We start from the raw sequence: 15088 nt of genomic DNA, 5'->3' as shown, positions 1-15088 counted from the left end.
CGCAAGAACTTTCAAACGCTGATTGGGGGGGCAGGCGTTCGCAGGTAAGGGGACGGCTGGAAAATGGGAAGCCTTCAGAAATGAAATAACAAGAATTCAGAGAAAGTGTATTCCCGTTAGGGTGAAAGGAAAGGCCGGTAGGTACAGGAAATGCTGGATGACGAGAGAAATTGTGTGTTTGGTTAAGAAAAAGAAGGAAGCATATGCAAAGTGTAGACAGGATAGATCGAGTGAACTCTTAGAAGAGTGCAAAGGAAGTAGAACTATACTTAAGAGGGAAATCAGGGCAAAACGGGGACATGAGATAGTTTTGCTAAGTAGAATTAAGAAGAATCCAAAGGGTTTTTACAAATACATTAAGGACAAAAGGGTAACTAGGGAGAGAATAGAAAGATCAGCAAGGCGGCCTTTGCGTGAAACCGCAGAAAATGGGGAGATACTAAACGGGTATTTTGTATTACTGCGTTTACTGTGGAAAAGGACATGGAAGATATAGTCCGTAGGGAAATAGATGGTGACACCTTGAAAAATGCCCACATTACAGAGGAGGAAGTGTTGGATGTCTTGAAACGCATAACGGTGGATAGATCCACAGGGCCTGATCAGGTGTACCCTAGAACTCTGTGGGAAGTTAGGGAAGTGATCGCTGGAAGTGATCTCACCACTTGCTGAGATATTTGTATCATCGATAGTCATAAGTGAGGTGCTGGAAGACTGGATGTTGGCTAACATGGTGCCACTGTTTAAGAAGAGTGGTTAAGACAAGCCAAGGAACTAGAGACCAGTGAGCCTGATGTCAGTGGTGGGCAAGTTGTTGGAGGGAATCCTGAGGGACAGGATGTACATGTATTTGGAAAGTAAAGGACTGATCAGGGATAGTCAACATGGCTTTGTGCGTGGGAAATCATGTCTCACAAATTTGACTGATTTTTAAAAAAAGTTAACAAAGAGGATTGATGAGGGCAGAGCGGTGAACTTGATCTATATGGACTTCAGTGAGGCATTCAACAAGATTCCCCATGAGAGACTGGTTAGCAAGGTTAGATCTCACGGAATACAGGGAGGACTAGCTATTTGGATACAGAACTGGCTCAAAGATAGAAGACAGATGGTGGTGATAGAGGGTTGTTTTTCAGACTGGAGACCTGTGACCAGTACAGTGTCACAAGAATCGGGGCTGGGTCCACTACTTTTTGTCATTTATATAAATGATTTGGATGCGAGCATAAGAGGTATATTTATTAAGTTTGCAGATGACACCAAAATAGGAGGTGCAGTAAAGAAGGACACCCCAGATTACAACAGGATTTTGATCAGATGGGCCAATGGTCTGAGAAGTGGCAGATGGAATTTAATTTAGATAAATGTGAGATGCTGCAGTTCAGGAAAGCAAATCTTAGCAGGACTTCATACATTTAATGGTAAGGTGCTCGGGAGTGTTGCTGAACAAAGAGACGTCAAAGTGCAGGTTGATAGCTCCTTGAAAGTGGAGTCGCAGGTAGATAGGATAGTGAAGGTGGTTTTTGGAATGCTTTCCTTAATTGGTCAAAGTATTGAGTACAGGAGTTGGGAGGTCATGTTGCAGCTGTACAGGACATTGGTTAGGCCACTTTTGAAATATTGCGTGCAATTCTGGTCTCCTTCCTATCGGAAGGATGTTGTGAAACTTGAAAGGGCTCTGAAAAGATTTACAAGGATTTTGCCAGGGTTAGAAGATTTGAGCTACAGGGAGAGGCTGAACAGGTTGGGGCTGTTTTCTCTGGAGTGCTGAAGGCTGAAAGATGACCTCATAGTGGTTTATAAAATCATGAGGGGCATGGATAGGATAAATAGACAAAGTCTTACTAGAGGGCATAGGTTTAGGTGAGAGGGGAAAGCTATAAAAGAGGCCTAAGGGGCAACTTTTTTCATGCAGAGGATGGTATATGTATGGAATGAGCTGCCAGAGGAAGTGGTGGAGGCACCATTGCAACATTTAAAAGGCATCAGGCTGGGTATATGAATAGTAAGGGCTTAGAGGGATATGGGCCAAGTGCTGGTCAATGGGATTAGATTAGATTGGGATATCTGGTTGGCATGGACTAGTTGGACCAAAGGAACTGCTTCTGTGCTGTACATCTCTGTGACTCTATGGCTCTAATAGAAATGCAGATTTTTTTTTGAGATGCATTAAATTTGTACATATTGGTGTTCCCACAGTTTTGACTATACTCAGAGAAACAAAGTTAAAATGCAGTTGTATGCAGGTACTGCAAACATTTGATGAGGCAAATAGTATGTTGACTTTTATTGCAAAGGGATTAGAGTACAAATAGAGTAAGGAATTCTGATTACAATTGTGCAGGGCTTTGGTGAGGCCACACTGAGTACAATGTACACTTTGATCACTATATTTAAGGAAACATATCAATGTACATTGGAGATGGTACAACAAAGGACTCACTGGTATGGGAGGGTCGTACAAAAATATCAGGCTAAGTAAATTGAGTACACAATCTCTGGAGTTGAGGAGAATCAAAAGTTATCTCACTGAAACTTACAGTATTCTGACTGGACATGACAGGATTGTCACCAAGAGGTTGCTTTTCCTTGCTGGGAATCAACAGCATGGGGGCAGGGTCTTAGGATAAGGGCTGATCATTTAGGACTGAGATGAAGGAAAAAATCAAAGTATTACAAGTCTTCAGAGTTCTCTCCATCGAAGGCCACTGTCAACATATCATTTCGTGCATTTAAAGCTTCAGACTGCCAGATGTTTCAGTCTCATGGAACCAAGGCATTTTGAGAGCAAACAGTAAACTCCAATTAAGCTGAAAATCAACCATTATTGTACCAAATGTCAAAAGAGGCTTGAAAGACCAGCAGTCTACACCTGCTTTTTGTAATGACTCTAAGAGTCTAATCTGGGATCTAATGAACAAAGGTATTAGTAGATCCAATGGAGATTTCAATGAGATCGAAAGGGATGTGTGTTTTGGTCCCGGAATCTGTAATCGGAGGGTATAAATTTACAATCAACGAAAAGAGCAAGATCAAAGGTTAGAATAAAGATTTTCATGCAAAGAAACAAGAAATATCAGTGTAAGCAAAGCCCATTGTAGCTTTTAGAACAATGTCTTATTTATTGTTAGGATGTGGACATCGCTGGCTGGGCCAGCATTTATTGCGCCACCCTCACTGATCTTGAGAACGTGGTGGAGAGCCACCTTCTTGAACTGTTAAGTCTTGGGGAATGTTACACTCTCAATGCTGTTAGGGAGGGAGGTCCAGCATTTTGAGTCAGCAAAGTGACTATACACACTGAGAAGAAAGCCATCATTAGAGAATGATAAACACAGAACAGAAATAAAATTAAGTACAATGTTTCTTCAAAGATTATAACATGATAGGGATCAAGAAGATGCCATTCAACCCATTGTATCTGCACCAGCTCGTCAAAAGAACTGTCTAATGACTGTACTTCCTTACTGCTTTCCCATAAGGACTGCCCATTTTTTCATTCTCCAGTGAGTGCTTTAAGCATTATGTTTTTTTTATTTTCTGTGCTGCAAGATTCTATAGTCCCACCACAGATTATGCTCAATTGATGGAAGGTCCTTCTGTCCCACAATGATCTAATCTGTCCCATGTATGATTCTGACCATCTCCTTAGCTCAATTTTCATGTTCAGCTGAACAGTAACCTGACTTATTCCTTCACTTATGGCATGAAACTTTTGAAACATCTACCTTACATTCACCATATCTACTGTGGGACTCTACAAAACTCTGTGTAGGCAGCGTGACATCGATCTGGATTGACAGGGGACAATGGTCAAAATGTCCAAGACAAACCTGCTGCACTAAACAGTGAACATGTGTCAGTGTGACAGAACTGGAGTGAGAAGCATCCTGTTTCCTCCTTCCCATTAATACTTACTAATTTCTGTATTTGACATAGAATTCTTCAACTTCCTGCGGCTTCCCACCAGGAGTCTGTGAAAATACATAAAAGTTAAAATTAATGATGCTGAAACAACTTGTTTAATTGTTCTTCCAAAGGACTCAAATAATCTTTTCATAAAACCTGACATTTCAGCACAGGCAGCATCCACGCGACCCATTGTGACTCCAGAAAGTTCCAGACTCAAATCCATTTCCTGGTCCCCAAAAACATTTATTTCTCAAATTATCTTTTCCAATTTTCTATTAAACCTCTCAGATTTAGTTGTTTTCAACAGCTGCTAGCAGAAATGAACTACGGCAATATTAAGGAAGATTTTCCCCACATTACTTCATCCTTCACTACTTTCTGATAATGGGGAGGTGACGGCACAGTTTAGTGTCACTTGAACAACAATCCAGAGCTCCAGACTAAGATTCTAAGGCATGGGTTTGAATCCCATCATAGCAGATAACAGACTGTAAGTTTAGCAAAAATTTGGATTGAAAATAAAACAGTCCAATGGGACCCATAACTGCTGTTGACTGTCATAAAATGTTGTGGTTCTGCTCGCCGAGCTGGAAGTTTTTGCTGCAAACGTTTCGTTCCCTGGCTAGGGAACATCATCAGTGCGGTGGGAGCCTCGTGTGAAGCGCTGCTTTGATGTTTCTTCCGGTATTTATATTGGTTTGTTCTTGCCGCTTCCGGGTGTCAGTTTCAGCTACAGTGATTTGTATCTGGGGTCCAAGTCGATGTGTCTGTTGATGGATGTTCTTGCCGTTTCCGGGTGTCAGTTTCAGCTGTAGTGGTTTGTATATGGTGTCCAGGTCAATGTGTCTATTGATGGAGTTTGGGGATGAATGCCATGCTTCTAGGAATTCTCTGGCTGTTCTCTGTCTGGCTTGTCCTATGATAGTGGTGTTTTCCCAGTCAAATTCATGTTGCTGGTTGTCTGAGTGTATGGCTACTAGAGATAGCTGGTCGTGTCGTTTTGTGGCTAGCTGATGTTCGTGGATGCGGATTGTTAGCTGTCTTCCTGTTTGTCCTATATAGTGTTTTGTGCAGTCCTTGCATGGTATTTTGTAAACTACGTTAGTTTGGCTCATGCTGGGTATTGGGTCCTTTGTTCTAGTGAGTTGTTGTCTGAGCGTGGATGTTGGCTTGTGTGCTGTTATGAGTCCTAAGGGTCGCAGTAGTCTGGCTGTCAGTTCTGAGACACTCCTGACGTATGGTAGAGTGGCTAGTCCTTTTGGTTGTGGCATGTCCTCGTTCCGTGGTCTATCTCTTAGGCATCTGGTGATAAAGTTGCGTGGGTATCCGTTTTTGGCGAATACCTTGTATAGATGTTCCTCTTCCTCTTTTCGCAGTTCTGGTGTACTGCAGTGTGTTGTGGCCCTTTTGAATAGTGTCCTGATGCAGCTTCGTTTGTGTGTGTTGGGGTGGTTACTTTCATAGTTTAAGACTTGGTCTGTGTGTGTTGGTTTCCTCTGTATCCTTGTGGTGAATTCTCCGTTGGGTGTTCTCTCTACTAACACGTCTAGGAATGGGAGTTGGCTATCCTTTTCCTCTTCTCGTGTGAATCGGATTCCTGTGAGTGTGGCATTGATGATTCTGTGTGTTTTTTCTATATCTGTGTTTTTGATGATTACAAAGGTGTCATCAACATATCTGATCCAGAGTTTGGGTTGGATTTGTGGTAGGGCTGTATGTTCTAATCTTTGCATAACTGCCTCTGCTATGAGTCCCGAGATTGGTGATCCCATGGGTGTTCCGTTGATTTGTTCGTATATCTGATTGTTGAATGTAAAGTGTGTGGTGAGGCACAGGTCCAGTAGTTTAAGTATGCCGTCCTTGTTGATAGGTTCGGCCTCCTGTGTTCTGTTATGTATGTCCAGTAGGTTGGCTATTGTTTCTCTGGCTAGGGTTTTGTCAATTGAAGTGAACAGTGCCGTCACGTCGAATGATACCATGGTTTCTTCTTTGTCTATGTGTGTCTTCCTGATGACGTCCAAGAATCCCTGTGTTGATTGTATGGAGTGTTTGGATCCGCTGACTAGGTGTTTCAGTTTTTGTTGTAGTTCTTTGGCCAGTTTGTATGCTGGTGTCCCTGGTAGTGATACTATGGGTCTGAGTGGGATGTCTGGTTTGTGTACTTTGGGTAGTCCATAGAATCTGGGGGTGTTGTTGCTTTCAGGTTTCATTCTTTGCTGGTCCGCTTTGGTTATCTGTCCGTTTTTTTGTAGATTCCTTAGTGTGTTGATTATTCTATTGGTGAGTTGTGGTGTGGGGTCGGAATCCTTCATTTGGTAGGTGTTGGTGTCTGCGAGTAGTTGTTGTGCTTTACTGATGTAGTCAGATTTATCTAGGATGACCGTCATTCTGCCTTTATCTGCCGGTAGTATGATTATGTTTTTGTCATTTTTCAGTGCTTTCAGTGCTTCCCTCTCCTTGGTATTGAGGTTATGTGTTTGTCGTTTTCTTATCATCATGGGTACTACCGTTTGTCTCACTGTTTGTTGTGTCTCTTCTGTCAGTCCATTGTTCCTGAGTGTGCTTTCTAGTGCTGCTAGGAAGTCTGCTATGTTGGCATCCCTGTGGTTGTATTTGAGTCCCTTGGCCAGTATAGTTCTTTCCATGTCTGTGAGCTGTCTGTGGGAGAGGTTTTTAACCCAGTTGTGTGTTGTAGTGTCCTCCTTTTTGTGTGTTAGTTTGTCCATTTTTTCTCTTAGTGCTGTTTTTTTGCGGAGTGTTGTCCTGTTCTGTCCTATAGTGATAGCCTGTTCTATGGTCCGGGTCCATTCCTGATTAGTGGTTTTTGAAATTAATCAACACCTACCAAATGAAGGATTCCGACCCCACACCACAACTCACCAATAGAATAATCAACACACTAAGGAATCTACAAAAAAACGGACAGATAACCAAAGCGGACCAGCAAAGAATGAAACCTGAAAGCAACAACACCCCCAGATTCTATGGACTACCCAAAGTACACAAACCAGACATCCCACTCAGACCCATAGTATCACTACCAGGGACACCAGCATACAAACTGGCCAAAGAACTACAACAAAAACTGAAACACCTAGTCAGCGGATCCAAACACTCCATACAATCAACACAGGGATTCTTGGACGTCATCAGGAAGACACACATAGACAAAGAAGAAACCATGGTATCATTCGACGTGACGGCACTGTTCACTTCAATTGACAAAACCCTAGCCAGAGAAACAATAGCCAACCTACTGGACATACATAACAGAACACAGGAGGCCGAACCTATCAACAAGGACGGCATACTTAAACTACTGGACCTGTGCCTCACCACACACTTTACATTCAACAATCAGATATACGAACAAATCAACGGAACACCCATGGGATCACCAATCTCGGGACTCATAGCAGAGGCAGTTATGCAAAGATTAGAACATACAGCCCTACCACAAATCCAACCCAAACTCTGGATCAGATATGTTGATGACACCTTTGTAATCATCAAAAACACAGATATAGAAAAAACACACAGAATCATCAATGCCACACTCACAGGAATCCGATTCACACGAGAAGAGGAAAAGGATAGCCAACTCCCATTCCTAGACGTGTTAGTAGAGAGAACACCCAACGGAGAATTCACCACAAGGATACAGAGGAAACCAACACACACAGACCAAGTCTTAAACTATGAAAGTAACCACCCCAACACACACAAACGAAGCTGCATCAGGACACTATTCAAAAGGGCCACAACACACTGCAGTACACCAGAACTGCGAAAAGAGGAAGAGGAACATCTATACAAGGTATTCGCCAAAAACGGATACCCACGCAACTTTATCACCAGATGCCTAAGAGATAGACCACGGAACGAGGACATGCCACAACCAAAAGGACTAGCCACTCTACCATACGTCAGGAGTGTCTCAGAACTGACAGCCAGACTACTGCGACCCTTAGGACTCATAACAGCACACAAGCCAACATCCACGCTCAGACAACAACTCACTAGAACAAAGGACCCAATACCCAGCATGAGCCAAACTAACGTAGTTTACAAAATACCATGCAAGGACTGCACAAAACACTATATAGGACAAACAGGAAGACAGCTAACGATCCGCATCCATGAACACCAACTAGCCACAAAACGACACGACCAGCTATCTCTAGTAGCCATACACTCAGACAACCAGCAACATGAATTTGACTGGGAAAACACCACTATCATAGGACAAGCCAGACAGAGAACAGCCAGAGAATTCCTAGAAGCATGGCATTCATCCCCAAACTCCATCAATAGACACATTGACCTGGACACCATATACAAACCACTACAGCTGAAACTGACACCCGGAAACGGCAAGAACATCCATCAACAGACACATCGACTTGGACCCCAGATACAAATCACTGCAGCTGAAACTGACACCCGGAAGCGGCAAGAACAAACCAATATAAATACCGGAAGAAACATCAAAGCAGCGCTTCACACGAGGCTCCCACCGCACTGATGATGTTCCCTAGCCAGGGAACGAAACGTTTGCAGCAAAAACTTCCAGCTCGGCGAGCAGAACCACAACAACGGATACCCGAGCTACAAATCTTCAATCAGATTTTAAACTGTCATAAAATCCCATCTGGTTTCATTACTGTCTGCTAACCTTAGCTGGCAGCCTCCCACCTGCCACCCTTACTTGGTCTGGCCTACGCTGACTCCAAACCCACAGCAATATGGGTGACTCTGTACTGTCCTCTGAAATGGCTAAGCGAGGCACTCATCTTGAGGAAAATTTAGGGATGAACAATAAATAACAGCCAGTGACACACATTCCATGAACACATTTTCCAAAATTGCTAAAAACAGAAAGAATTACCATCTATCAACCCCTCAGAAAACTAACAGGAAATGACATCACCACAAACCCCAGGAACCCCATCCGGGAGAAAGATATAAATAGAAAGCAGGGGACAACACCTTCACTTCACTTGGAGGTCGCCACTGATGATGTTACCGAGCCAGGTAATGAAACGTCTGGATATCAAACCTACAGCTCAGCGAGCAAACCAACACCCTAAACCTCAACCTGAGCTACAAACCTTCACAAACCTTGCAACAAGTTGACCTGTACCTCCACACAATTTATCTACTGTGTCCATTGCTCCCGATGTGGTCTCCTTTACACTGGGGAGACAAGGCACCAACTTGCAGATCATTTCAGAGAAAATCTCTGGGGCGCATACACTAAGCAACCCCACCGTCCTGTGGCTGAACACTAACTCCCTCCCACTCCACCAAGAACGTGAAACTCCTGGGCCTCCTCCACTGCCAATCTCTAGCCACCTGAAGCTTGGAGGAAGAATGCCTTATCTTCCACCTTGGGACCCTCCAACCACACTGGATTAATGCAATTTTCACCAATTTGTTCATTTCCCCTCCCCCATCTTATCCTAGAGCCAACCTTCCAACTTGGCACTGCCCTCTTGAACTGTCCTACCCACCTAACACCATCACCCCCACCTCCATTTACCTATCGTATTCCCAGCTACCTTCCCCCAAGCCCTACTCCCCTCTCCTCTATCTCGCAACCCACTTGGGCCACACCTCCCCCTCATTCCTGATGAAGAGCTTGTGCTCGAAACATCGACTCTCCTGCTCCTCAGATGCTGCCTGACCTGCTGTGCTTTTCCAGCACCAAACATTTCAACTCTGATCTCCAGCATTTGCAGTCCTCACTTTCTTCTAGATGGAATTTAGTCCTGAAAAGTGCAAGGAATGCACATTTGAACAAGTAACAAGACATTGGAGTACTTGTTGAATAGTAGGAGACTAGGAAATTCAGAACAGAGGAATCTTGGAGTGCTTGTCCAAACATCCCTGCAGGCAGCAGGACCAGTTAACATAGTGGTTACAAAATTATCAGTCACCTGCCTTTCCCAATTACAGTACAATTGTAAGAGCAAGGTGGTGATGCTGGAGTTGTACAGAACTTGGGTTACTGTGTGCAGTTCTGGTCTCCGCACTACGGAAGGATGTGATTGCACTGGAGGCGGTGCAGAGGAGATTCATCGAGCTCTTGCCTGGGATGGAGCAATTTAGCTATGACAAAAGGCTAAATAAGCTCAGGTTGTTTTGTTTTAGTACAAAGATGATCAAAAGGTGACATGTTTGAGGTATGTAAAATTGTGAAGCACATAGACAGGGTGGATAAAAAAGCAACTGTTCCCTTAATCGGTCATTAAGAAAGGGGCATAATTTTAAGGTGAAAGGCAGGAGGTTTAGACAGGATTTGAAGGGAAAAAAAAAATCAGAGTGTGGTTGGGGTGTAGAATGCACTCCCTGGGAGGGTAATTGAAGTGGAAACCTCACAATCTTTAAAAAGTACGTGGATGAGCACTTGAAATGTCCTAACAGTCAAGGCTAAGGGCCAGGGTATGGGAAGTGGGATTAGTACAAATTTAGTGTAGTTTTGTCGGTGCAAACTCAATGGACCAAAGGGTCTCTTCCATACTGTACGATTGTATGACACACAGTTCATTTGGTTGCTTCATTTCAAATGGTAAGTCTGAGTGCAGGATGGAGCTTATTAAGCTGTGTGAAGATATTCTTCAATGCATGGTTTACCATGGTTGGTACCATGAGAAACACATCTCTATTGGATTGACTATTAACCATCTCCTCTTTGCATACTTCTGAGAACGTAGAGACATGTTGGAGATATTTGAAACCAGCTGCAAACCATTTCTTTACATAGTTTAGACAGGTGTGATGGAGACAGTCAATTCTCTGCTGCATCACCATGGCAACATCTTGACCAATCAAAATCTACCTATTTGTTGAGAATTAACACTGACTGCATGTCCAAGTGATGGCCCAACCAGTCAGGACACTATTCGCATGCTGCATAAAATGATGCCCAACCAAAACTATTTTCTATTAAAACTCCAGGGTGATCCCTGCACTGACACAGATTTGTTCACTGGTCCAGAAGAACTATCTGACCTAAATATTAAGAACCCTTCACAAAGGTACCCAATTGCACATCACAAACGAAGTGTGTGTGTGTATATATATATATATATACACACACACACACACACCTTACATTGTCATATAATAGGAACAAGATTTACAGGCAACTTAATAGCCCCTCAAACCAGACATTATCTTTTAAATGAAGGATATACAGGGAAGGTTTGGAACAGGATTTTGTGTACAAATACATGTTGAATATACAAAGTTGCTTCTGTCCTAGTCAATAACCTGCTTTGTCATGGTGCATTATAATTGTTGTCTCACCTCCTTCTGCACAGTGCGCATGGCCAGTATCTTCTCAATGACAGCAGATTCATCCTCCTCTTGATTCTCCTGCAACAGATGACAGTATATTGTCAGACAATTGTTAGCATTATATATTTAAACACTAGCTGGAAAAACAATTAAAGAGTTCAAACTATTCAAACATTCTCAGATTGAAAGGAGTTTTTAGCCAAGCTGTTTCTTGGAAATAAAGCCAGCGGTTTATTGTATGCTGTCACTTGCTTGCTGTTGACCTAAAATCAACCAAAGTTATAGAAACTGCAAAGCAAAGCTCTCAAGGTGATAAGAGTTCAGGTTTATTGCCTCAAGAGAGGGAGGAAGTGGAAAAAACCAAACTGTGATAGGGACAGACAAAGAGGCACTTTAGGAGCAGCAGGGAGAACATGCTGGGTGTAGAAGGGGGTAGAGAAAGTGAGGGATAGAAGGGCAACAGAGAACCAAGAAGCCAACACAGTATTTCAGGTCAGTAACATCTGCAAACAGATATTAAATGAGCACAGGTAAGTGGAGGGTCCCCTCTAGTGGAGTTCAGGTTTCTGAAGGTGGAGGAAATACACCATGATATCAGCAGGGGATGTGTTCTCACTTTACAGTAAAGGATTATCTGGGTAGTAATGGAAAGAAAGATTAGTTACAGTGGGTGACCATTTAATCCCTCAGAATTGCACCACTATCCACCAAATCATGGCTGATCTTCACCTCCACTCTCCTTACTTCCTTTGCTCCTTATCCCCCAACAGGCTAACCCCACCAAAAATCAACTAATCTCAGTTTTGCGAGTTCCAACTGATGCCACAGCCAGAGTCTTTGAGGGAAAGGGGCAATTGGGAGAGAAACAGTTGCAAGTATCTATCACCCTCTTCCCAATTTTCTTCCTGAATAGCCTAGGTCTGGACTCCACATACAGAAATTATTTTCTCAATTACCCAGAAAATCCTTTCACTTTTAAAACTCAATTGGGTAATTCCTTTAATTTTGCATAATCAAGGGATAAAGGACAGCATACAGAAACTGACAGTATTCAAGTGAATTAGTACTGCATCTCACTCAATGGAGTGTCCGCAGAAGAAGAGGAACTCACATTTATGGTCGAGGGGAGATGTCATTTTTGCTATGTTTTGAGATCCCTACATAACTTTTGCACAGCCCTGTTCAAGGCATCCTTCCTCTTCTCTCAATGGATGGAATATGAAAGATCTTTCCAAATTCAGCTTCTTTAGATAAAAGCTTTCATCAAGTTTTTATAATTTTGGAAATTCAAATAAAGTTAGGAGTTTCATGGTGAATGGTAGGCCCTTAAGGAGTTTATGGAACAGAGGGATCCTGGAGGTCAGGCTCACAGTTCTCTGAAAGTGGGGGGGGGGGGGGGGGGGGAGGGAGGGGGCACAAGTAGACAGGGCAGTGAGGAAGGCTTTTGGCATACTGGCCTTCATCAGTCAGAGCACTTAGTATAGAAGTTGGGAAGTTATGTTGCAATCACACAGGATGTTACTGAGGCCAGACTTGGGAGTACCGTGTTTAGTTTTGGGTACCTCGCTATAGGAAGGATGTTAATAAACTGGAAAGAGTGCAGAAGAAATTTACAAAGATGCTGCCATGACTCAAAGGACTGAGTTCTAGAGAGAGAGAGAGAGAGAGAGAGGTTGGCCAAGCTAGGACCTTTTTTTCAGAGCGTAGGAGACTCAAGGGGGATCTTACAGAAGTATATAAGATCATGAGAGGCATGGATAGGGTGAATGCATTCAGTCTTCTTCCCAGGGTTGGGGAATCAAGGACTAGAGGGCATCAGTTTCAGGTAAGTGGGGAAAGGATAAATGGGAACCAGAGGGTGGTACACATATGGAATGAGCTGTCTGGGGAAGCGGTTGAGGCGGGTACATTAATAACATTTAAAAGGCGTTTGGACAAATATATGACTAGGAAAGGTTTAGAAGGAAATGGGCCAAGTGAAGGGAAACGGGGTTAGTGTGAATGGACGTTTGATCGGCATGGACCAGTTTGGGCTGAAGGATCTGTCTCTATTGTAGAACTGTATGACTCTCTAAAACAATGCACATCTTTTGCCAAAGTGATGATCAAATAAACAGTATCATTATTTGTCCTCTATTGAGTGGTATCTGATCAAACATGGGCAAAGAAACCTGATTTTGACCTCTCAGCTGATGAATCAGTGCTCTGCTGTGCTGAAAAACATTTAAGGAAAGCACGGAAGGTTGCCAGGGTGGAGAACATACACTAGGGGTGGGACTTCAATGTCCACAAGAGTGGCTCGACAGCATCACGAGCGACCGAGCCAGTTGAATCCTCAAGGACATAACTGCTAAAGTCTGGATCTACAGCAGGTGGCGAGGAAACCAACAAAAGGGAAAAGCATACACAAGGTCATCCTCACAAACCAGCAGCTGCAGACGTATCTGCCCGTGACAGCATCGGTGAGAACGATCACCACACAGTCCTTGTGGAGACAAAGTCCTGTTTTCACACTGAAAATGTCCTCCACTGTATTGTGTGACACTATCACTGTAGTAAATGGGATGGACTTTGAACAGATCTAGCAAGTCAAGACTGGGCAATCATGAGGGGCTTTGGACTATGAGAAGCAGCCAAATCGCATTCCAGAACAATCCACAACTTCATAGTCAAACAGTTGAGTGCAACCATTACCATCAAACCAAGGGATCAAACCTAGTTCAATGGAGAGTGCAGGAGGGCATGTCAGGAGTAGCACCAGGTATTTCTAGCAACCTGGTGATCCTATGTCAAACAGTGAAGGTAGCATGTGATGGACAGAGCTCAGTGAGCCCACAGCTAATAGATCACATCTAGCTTCTGTGGTCCTGCCATATCCATTCGTCAATGGGATGACCAAATAAACAACTCACTGGAGGGTAAGAGACCACAAACATCCCCATCTTCAATAATGGTGAAGCCCAGTATGTTAGTGCAAAAGATAATGCTGAGATATTCACAGCAATTTTCAGGCAGAAGTGCCAAGTGGATGGTCCATCTCAGCTTTCTCTAACAGGCCTAGCACTACAATCTTCAGTAAATTCAAATCAGTCCACGTGACATCAAGAAACCATTGAAGGAACTGGATTCTGCAGAGGCTGTGGACCCTGCTAACATTCTGCCAATAGTACTGAAGACTTATGCTCCAAAATTTGCTGTTCCCTAGTTAGACTATTTCAGAGCAGCTACAACACAGGCATGTACCTGAAAAAGTGGAAAACTACCCAACCAGCAATGATCACAGCCTGTGAGTGAATAAAAACAGTCATCCCTGTGATCCTGACCCAGTAGTACAACTCATGAACATACAACAAAGCTTCACCTAATTTAGTGTGGTCTGGTGAAGTATCATTGATTTGAAATATTATTGTTTGTATTTGGGTGGAGAATGTTGTCTGACCTCTTTGGTACTGACAGCATTTTCTGTTTTAATTTGACATAATTAGAAAAGGGAAAATAAATGAAATGTGAAAGACCTGAGGTGTGTGTGGACACTGGGATTGTTTTCCTTATAATAAAAGTGGTTATAGGAAGATTTAAAGGAGGATTGAAAAGAATGAGGGGATCTGGTAGTGTAAACAAAGTGAAACCTTTCATTTGCAGGAGGGTCAGTAACCAGAAAGAATAGATTCAAAAACAAAGTGCTAGAGAAAATTCAGCAGGTCTGGTAGCATCTGAACAAAAAGGATTACAGTTCATGTTGAGCCCAGTATAGGTGCTACCAGACCTAAAGTTCTCCATCATATTCTATCTCCAGCATCTGCAGCATTTTACCTTTTACACAAATTTAAAGACAGATAACAAAAGAACCAGACAGTAGAGGCTTTTTTTAAAA

General features: G+C 43.0%; 1 protein-coding gene across 6 annotated transcripts in view; it reads right to left on the bottom strand.

Moving 5' to 3' along the window:
* Positions 1-15088, bottom strand: part of chd6 (chromodomain helicase DNA binding protein 6) — a 268663-nt gene that overhangs the window by 122249 nt on the left and 131326 nt on the right. For all 6 annotated transcript variants that reach the window (XM_060836582.1, XM_060836583.1, XM_060836584.1 and 3 more), the window contains 2 exons: positions 11224-11292; positions 3919-3974 (listed from right to left, as the gene is read on the bottom strand). In XM_060836582.1, the coding sequence (XP_060692565.1) occupies positions 3919-3974; positions 11224-11292 (125 nt within the window). The remainder of the gene's footprint in view (positions 1-3918; positions 3975-11223; positions 11293-15088) is intronic.

This window comes from Hemiscyllium ocellatum, chromosome 15, assembly GCF_020745735.1.
Source record: "Hemiscyllium ocellatum isolate sHemOce1 chromosome 15, sHemOce1.pat.X.cur, whole genome shotgun sequence".
Taxonomy (NCBI): Eukaryota; Metazoa; Chordata; class Chondrichthyes; order Orectolobiformes; family Hemiscylliidae; genus Hemiscyllium; species Hemiscyllium ocellatum.
This window is presented reverse-complemented; position numbering and strand designations above follow the sequence as displayed.